Source organism: Phragmites australis, chromosome 23 (assembly GCF_958298935.1).
Source record: "Phragmites australis chromosome 23, lpPhrAust1.1, whole genome shotgun sequence".
NCBI lineage: Eukaryota > Viridiplantae > Streptophyta > Magnoliopsida > Poales > Poaceae > Phragmites > Phragmites australis.
Window position 1 is genome coordinate 10,816,546 of NC_084943.1, and position 8,568 is coordinate 10,825,113.

Consider the following 8,568-nt stretch of genomic DNA (forward strand, 5'->3'; position numbering starts at 1 on the left):
AAATTTGATTCTTTTCTCTCCCAAAATTCTTTCTCTCGACCGGTTGACTTTGAACGAAGTGTTCTAGTTATTTTTACCAAAATAATTTGCTCAAATTTAGGCGCGATGCTAATGATGCATGATTAGGCTTAATCACATGATTATAGATTTGGGACATGATACACGTGCATGACTGTTATAATAGTTTTTACACTCTGCATAGGTTGTCTAACTTTACCCACGAGTCATGATCAGCTCTTTTGCTAGTACCTTTCTGTACCTTGCATACTTTTGAGGTGTGCGTCGAGAGATCACTACAAATCATGTTCCATAAATTAGACCCTGGGACTCCAACAAATGCTAGCCAGAAACCTTAATTAATATGCTAAGTCTTACCTATATCAGCCTCATGGTTGGTACGGTAGTTCTTGGATTGTCGCTCCATGAACCGATCCTTTATTCAGGTTCCACTTGTTTCACTTGGACAAAGACTATCCAACCGGGTAATAACCAACGAGAGACTTGATAAATGTTAAAGGACATCTAGAACCTAGGTAAATGTTAATAGACATCCAGAACTGTGGCAAATGTTAAAGGACATTCAAAACCTATAATTGCTTGGAACATATCCACAATCCCACCACATGAATCAACATTATCAAGACCATCTCTTTGCCCAAGTCCTAAAGTTACATATTGCCATACCAAGTTTCTCATCATAGATGCATATGTCCAATAATCATATATGTATGATACTTCTCAACATTCCTGACAACATGGCTAAGCAATTTTATTCTAAAAGACTCACATCAACTACCACTTAGGCTTCAAGGAATGTAAACGAAGAACTAGGTAAACCATGACATAGATAACTACCCATCAGATTAATAGACACTTCATGCAATCTTGTAAAATAAATATTTAAACATAGGAACAATATGGTCAAGGACACGTGCCTTCTCCTTGTTGCTACTCAGTGTACTCTACTCCTAGTCTTGACGTTCCTTGAACTGATCCGGGGCGTTATTGTCTAATCGTGTAATTACCAGCAACGCCGGCAAACAAGAACACTAAGAACAATACACAAAACAGGGTCAAAATAAGATAAAACCTATCTAGAAAGATAGAGCTCTGAAAATGAACCCAACAACACAAGGTTTGTCGAAAGAGGAGTTAAAACAAAAAAGTTATAAGAATTTTATAAACAGGTTTTTTTTGAAAAGTTACATGAATGATTGGAATTATTAGATTTATTTTCATACTGAAAAATGATTTTTATTGCGCAATGCTGATGTCATGCTGATGCAATAAACCGAAAAGAATTAAATAAAAACAGCTTGACTGTGTATTTCTGACTGGCTTGGTGGATGACGTGGAAGTTGACCTGGTTGACATGTGGTAGCTAATCAGCTAACTAGCTGACTGGGATTACACATTTCACATGGCAGCACGTGATTGGATGACAAAGGGGTATCTTTAGATCTAATCTCAGCCGTGGGTTTTTGATCTAATGGCCAGAAGAGATAGCGGCCGGAGGGGAGGTGACCGACAACGGAGGGAGCTCGAGCATGGCGGCAGTGACGCCGGAGTTGGGCGGAGACCCTATCGTCGACCTCGAAATTTGACAGCAAGTGGTAGAGAGCCATCAGGGCTAGATGAGGATCTCACCTCGAGAAACAGTGAGGTCGGAGAGGCGGCAAGATGGCATATCGACGAGTGAGGGCGGCGGCGACCTCGAGACTTTGTCGACGACGGGGCTCTGGTGGTCGGAGAGCAAGGACGAGGCCTCGGGAGTGTTCAACAGATGTCAGCGAAGCTTTGGGGTGACTTGATGACGGCAATGCGGTGTAGAATCGATGTGGTATCGAGCTTGGTCGAGGAGTGGAGATGGTAGTGACAGTTAGGGTTTTAGGTTGGGGTGCGGGAAATAGGGCGTGTCAATCTCTATTTATAAGGGCGGCTTGGCTTAGGGATCAAGCTAGGGCAATGACAACTCAGGCTCAGCTTGGATTCGATTGGTGGCGCATCGAGGTCGACTCGGTCACAGCTGTGGTAAACCGACCCCGAGTCAAAGATGAACCAGATAGGCTGGGCCCTCATGTTAGCGGCGTGGAGAGAGATAGGAGGCGGCACGGGCACTGGAGCGGGCTTGCTGGCGCGGACCAGGCGGGAAGCAAAGGAGAGAGAAGATGGGTTAGGCTAAAAGCCAGCTGGTCTTTAGAAATAGGGTAGATTTTCCTTTTATCTTTTATTCTTTTCTGGATTTCCAAATCAAAACAAAATAAAAAGGATATTAGTCCAAATAAATTCCAAATAAATTCAATTAAAAACCAACAAAGATCCAACTAAGCCTATATGCCAAAACCAGCATGAATGCAATTCAAGAAAAATATATCCTATGCCAGTATTGAAGTTATTTCAGAAAATAGATTTTAACCTATTCTATTTATTTAAACCTCAATTAAATTCTAGATAATTTTAAAAAATTAAGAAATAAAAAACCTGGTGTTACACTCCATCTGCTACTTCCCTCTTCCTCTTCTCCTTATGCTTTGCTTCAAATCAAATCTTGTACAGCTTGATATATTTTCTTTTGCTATGGAGAATACCAAGGTGAAGAAAAGTGAAACCCTAGCTACCGCTGATACGGTCAACGGTGTCAATTATTTGAAAACCGGCATTCCAGTTCAAAGCGGAATTAGCATTTCAGTCAACACTGCATTTGCGTTTTCTCTGGAAGGATCCCGGGCCCACCAACTTAGCGTGTGGTGTGGCCCTTTCGGCCTCTTAAGTCCAATTCTCTACGCTACGCTCGAATCGAAACCTCCACAAACCCTAGCTCAAGCTTCCATCGGCGGCGGCGGCTAGAGGAAAGAAGGAAGATTCGAGGATGATCTACGACGTGAACTCCCCGCTCTTCCGCTCCTTCCTCAGCCAGAAGGGCGGCGCCTCCGACAAGAGGTACCCATCCGCCCGTCTTCACGGATCGCTTTTGTTCCGTTTTCCTTTTGGTGTGCTTGATTCGATCTCACGGGAACTGCTTGTTATCATTCATCGATGCTTTGTAAGCGCAAGGATGTATTTCCTCCTTATTTTTGGTGGTGCTTTGGTCGAGAGATTTGCTATAGTGTTGGATTCATGGAGATGTCCTTGTTCTTGCCATCAAGAATGGTGGGGCGGCTGTGTGCCTCGGGTCTGGAAGTCAGGAAGTATCTTCCTCTGATGCTTTTCCCGAGCAGAGGATTTATGGCGTTATAAGACTAGATTGAATTGGTTACCAGTAGAGACGTGAAAGGGCGCGTAGGTGATTGCTTCGTTGCAAACTTGCAGTTGTGCGAGGAGATGAGTGGTGCTGTCTTGGTATCGAAATCGTCATAGGAATGATTCAGAGGCCTAGTGATGGACGGCGGGCTAGGTATGTTAAAGTCGGGTTCTCATCCTTCGTGAATGTATTGATGCAGAGTGCCAGGAATTGCCTAACTTGACGAGAGATTATTTTACTTTAGGAAAATTGACAGATCTGAAGAGTAGGACATATTGTGGACGTATATTTATCTTCGTTCTTGTATCACCTGACAACCCTTGTGATTAGGTCTACTGAACAAGTCAACTTTTGCAAACAATTTTGTTGTTGTGGGGATAATAGTTTGATGTTTGATTGAGTATTAGGTCCACTGGAACACACTTGTGGTTTTGCAATTGCATCACTTATCCTTTTAGTCCTAATTAAGATTTGATCTTTATGACATAGGATTGGCTAGATAGTGAATCAAGTTGAAATGTACGGTGGCTAACGATGGTGTGACACATGACCTATTGCTAGTAGGGATCTAGTCAGATAGTTTGCGCAACAATAGTCACCAAATATAATCGAAGCAAGGGTGTTCTATGTTACTGTAACTTAATATTCAGCCATTCTTGAAATGCTAATATTTTAGAGACTGACCGTCGACAAGTGACCTCTACTTTTTGTGTAGGAAATGTAGAATGAAATGTCTAGAATGATTTGGTTACGAGTGGAACAAGAAACAATACTTGAAAACATTATCACATGACTACCTATAAATATGGATTTACAACACAGTATTGTGCTAAGTAAGTTGAGTTTATTCTTGATGCTTTTTCAGTCCCAAGAAACTGTTTCCTGAAATCTGTAAGCAACTCAAGTTTTATATTGACTCGCTACTTTGTGATATTATCTATTTTCCAAATGCAATTGCTGATTATTTCTTTTGTAGTAATAGTCCACAAGCTTTGAACATTTGAAAGCCAAACTTTATGTGGTTTTGGTTGTGGTGACATTAGTTCATTGTTGTCGTGGATGATCCAAGGCGAAAAATAAAGTGGTTATCTGTCATGTGAATTCAAGACTTTTTATTCAGAACTCTCTACTTTTTGTATGTGTGTGCAATTAAGGCCTATCATTATTTTGTTTGCACTCCCAGTTTTCAAATAATGGGTCAATTTTCATTTCATTGTGTGGATGTATTTTAGCTTTAACCTTGCCTAATTTTGTTGCTCTTTTGCTAGCAGGAAAATTGAAGAGCAAAAGCCGAAGGAGCAGAGGCCCAAGGCCAGCGAGAACAAGCCTGTGATGAATGAATAAACAGTCTTCTGAAGCATCCGTTGTAGCTTGCAAAGAGCAGTTTTTAATCATGTAATCCCAGTTGTCTGCGTACTGTTAGCTTAAAATGGTCATTTTCACGGTATTTGAGAACTTATTCCCTGCTACTAAGTGCCTTTGTTGGAAGCTCATTGATGCATCAAATGGTTTAAATGTATGGTTGTAGTCAAGTTATACAAGTGGTTGTATGTGAAGCATTTCTTTTGAATCTGGCAATGTGTTCTGATCTGGCAATGTTGGTGTTGTAGTTACCCCTGTTACTGGCGTACCATTTTCCTCCTGGATTACCTTGCGTGGCTGTAGGCATTATGGAGAGTACCGCTCAGAAATATGAAACCTTTTTTGTAACTGGCAATATGAAATCTAGGTGAAATGCCACAAGAGACACCGTTTCTTTTGAACCTAACGGGGCAAGGAAAGAGCCAATTTGATAAAAAGTTGGGAGATCAAATTACTAAGGAAGAGCGTTATTTGTGCTGATAACTTATTTGTAGTTCTCTGCGTAATACATAAAATTTATGCCGATAACTTGCTCAAATTCACTGTGTAAGACCAAAAAAAACCTTGTTGAAGAGTCATCGTTGTTTTTTTTTTCCCCGAAAAGAGTTGGAAGCTGCTCATTCATTATCATTAGAAGAAACAAAGAATGAAGAGCCGGTAGGAAGCGAAATAAAGTACAACACCACCGACGAGGAGGCTCGTCGGGACCGTCTAAACTAAATTAAGCACTATAACACTGCCCTACTAATGACGGAGCCTGTCGTGTGTTATCGTTGCCAAGCTCGTCGCTATGCGGCAAAACAACTTCGACTTCATCACCGTGGGCCTCAGCCTTTGCCTCGATATCGCTTCACCTCACACGCACGATCCTCAAAGAACAAACCCTCCTCGCATCATCGTTGCTAAGCTCATCGCGAGCCCATGACGCAGCAGCTTCGACTTCCCCTAAGCACGATCGTCTGTCAAGACCCGTTGGGGAGCGAAGCTCCAAGGAGACAAAAAACATCGTCATGTGATTTGAACAGACCACTGTCACCTGCTGCGAGGCCCGCAGACCCTAAGGCGCCGAACTAGCACCACAGCTGGACAGAAGCTCTGACTTCACTGCACGGTGTCATTGTTTCCTCTAATCTACTCCAACACTTACAAACATCTATTGGCGCGGGATTTGGCAACCCCATGCAACACGAATTCGTCCCGGATAACTATCGCTTTTCGTAGCGGCACACGACTTACTTACAAGCAAACAAGCAAAGAATTTTGACTGGCAACCTTGAGGATTGCCGCCTGGACGATTTACAAGAAAATTGACAAAGAACATCACCCAAATCACTGAGATTCAAAGTAGCAATGAAGAACTACCCTAAAATACCCTAAAGTGTAGGAAAGTAAAGTAGAACGAAAGTAGATGCAATTGTTACGATTGACTGAGTTGTTGCAATCGGCCTCCACTCCTTCAACTATTTATAGGGGCTTGGACTTTGCCTTATGTAATAGGACTCTCTACCCTAAAACCTACGCAAACAAGCCCTGTTCGGCCAAAAACACGAAAAGAATTCGAACAGATCTATGAATCCACTTCGACTTAGATTCGGACTGAACGCCGGATGGTCCAGCGAGGACAAATTTCTAAGCGCCGAAACATCCGGTGAGTTCAACTTGGCTAGACTTCAAGTTCTTTCCTAATATACATCGGATAGTTCGGCATTGAAAATGAACTCATCGGAGTATTCACCGGAATACATGCATCGGATGATCGGGCTTTGAAGCCGGAACCCTCGCTGGACTAATTCTTGCAGAGAGCAATTTTTCCCGCAAGAAATCAGTCTTAACTCATTGGATGGTCTGGCGTTTAGCCGAGTGTATAATCATTTTTTGCTATCAACACATAACCCCCTGTTTTTTTTTGGTAAAGTCTGCGCACTGAAAAACATTTTCATACAATATAATCATGAATAGCCCATTATCTATTTCGGTTACCACTTAGGATGATATAAATAACATACTGGCCATGTGAGCATGTTCTAAGGGTGATGTTAAATACATTGGCCATGTATAACTTTGTCTTAGGATGATGGTAAATTGCATCAGCCATGTATGCTTTCCTCTCTTCTCAAGTGTCTTGCGAAACACTTGGATAGTATTTCTTCAAGTATTCCCATTGAGAGCTCTAGGCAATTTGTCTCATTGTAAATACTGTAGCATATACAAATTTCTAGGTACAATCCCTGCAATCTTAAAAGGACCTTCCCAATTAGGAGACCGTTTTTTGAACTTATTATCCCTAGACCCAATAGGTAAAATTGTCTTCCAAACTAAATCTCCCACTTAAAATGACTTTGCCTTCACTATCTTATTGTAGGCTTTAGTAACCCTCAGTTTATCTTTTTCAATCTATCTCAAAGCTTTATGCCTTTCATCCTTAAGATCATTTATCCTATCTACCATAGAATTATAATAATCCATGGCTGATAAGTCATTTTGTCGTGCCACTCTCAGCACGCCAAGATTTCCTCAATAGGCAAAACTGCCTCTTGTTCGTACACTAACTCATAAGGAGTAACTTTGGTAGCACTATACTTAGATATGCGATGAGCCCACAATACCTCACTCAAAACCTCATGCCATCTTTTCAGATGTTCTTCTATTTTCTTTTTTATGATCTTAATCAAAGTTTTATTGCTTGACTCGGCCTGTCCATTGGCCTGAGCACAATATGCTAAGGAATTGAGAAGCTTAATTCTAAATGATTCGGCAAATTCACGCACTTGATGAGAAATAAAAGAACCTTGATCGGTAGTTACAGTTTGTGGGATACCGAATCTATAAATAATATGCTTCAAAATAAACTTGATTACCTCCTTATGTGTTATGTTCTTCAATGGAATGGCCTCGGTCCACTTTGTAAAATAATCCATAGCAACCAAAACAAAGTGATGACCTTTGAAAGATGAAGGATAAATTTGGCTGATGAAATCTAAAGCCCATCCACAAAACAGCCATGGTTTGATAATATGATGTAACATAGAAGCAGGAGCTAATTATATATCACCAAACTTTTGACATGCTTTACATCCTTTGTAATATCTAGAGCAATCGTCAAACATAGTCAGCCAATAAAAACCAGCCCTTCTTAACAACCACATCATTTTGTGAGCCGACTAATGTGTACCACAAATACCTTCATGTATCTCACCCCATAGCAATTTTACTTTGCTCCAAACCCAGACAGTTTAAAAGCAACCCATCTATGGTTCGGCGATATAATTCACCATCCAATGTCACATATTTTAGAACTTATCGTCTAATCTTTCTATCTACCGATGAACTAGGATTTTCTAAATATTCAATCATCGGCTTTCTCCAATCATTAGGTGCAGGCAAATCTAATTTTTGGGGCAAAACAAAACTCCCTCTTGCTGTTTGGCCAAATGAACACTAGCACAAGCCAACAACGGTCTTTCTAACACAAAGAACATCCCTCTACTTACTCTATAACTAGATGCTTACTGCGCTAAATCATTTGTCCTTATATTCTCTTCTCTAGATATGTGAGTAATGGTGAAATCATCTAAATTTGCTATGATATCTAAACATCTATCTAAATAGCTATTTAGTGACCCATCAAAGTATTGAAAAACTTTAGAAACATGCTGCACTACTAATAATGAACCACTAAATGCTTTTATATGTTTCACACCCATGGATTCTAAAATTTGCAAACCTAACAAAAGAGCTTCATACCGGCTTGATTGTTGGTACAAAAGTACTCGAAACAAACCGATGTTTCAAAATTAACACCTCTAGATGAAACTAAAACAATACCAACACCTTGATCTTCTCTACAAGCTGAGCCATCAAAATATAGTTTCCACGGACACACACTAATAACACTAATCGATATATCATTATCAATACGATGATCAACAACAAAATCAGCAACAATTTGGTCTTTCATAGATCTT

General features: G+C 40.6%; 1 protein-coding gene across 1 annotated transcript; it reads left to right on the top strand.

Annotated features, from left to right (window-relative positions):
- The first annotated feature begins 2,764 nt into the window (after positions 1-2,764).
- On the top strand, positions 2,765-4,811 carry LOC133906518 (wound-induced basic protein). Its single transcript, XM_062348444.1, has 2 exons — positions 2,765-2,940; positions 4,513-4,811. The coding sequence occupies exons 1-2, from the start codon at positions 2,870-2,872 to the stop codon at positions 4,583-4,585; spliced, it is 144 nt and encodes a 47-aa protein (XP_062204428.1). The 5' UTR covers positions 2,765-2,869; the 3' UTR covers positions 4,586-4,811.
- Positions 4,812-8,568: the final 3,757 nt, after the last annotated feature.

What these genes read in the sequence shown, in the direction of transcription:
- LOC133906518 (XM_062348444.1), top strand. Translation starts at nt 2,870, where the DNA reads ATGATCTACGACGTGAACTCCCCGCTCTTCCGCTCCTTCCTCAGCCAG. An exon ending in GGCGGCGCCTCCGACAAGAG is followed by an intron (nt 2,941 to 4,512) that starts GTACCCATCCGC and finishes TTTTGCTAGCAG; the next exon opens with GAAAATTGAAGAGCAAAAGC.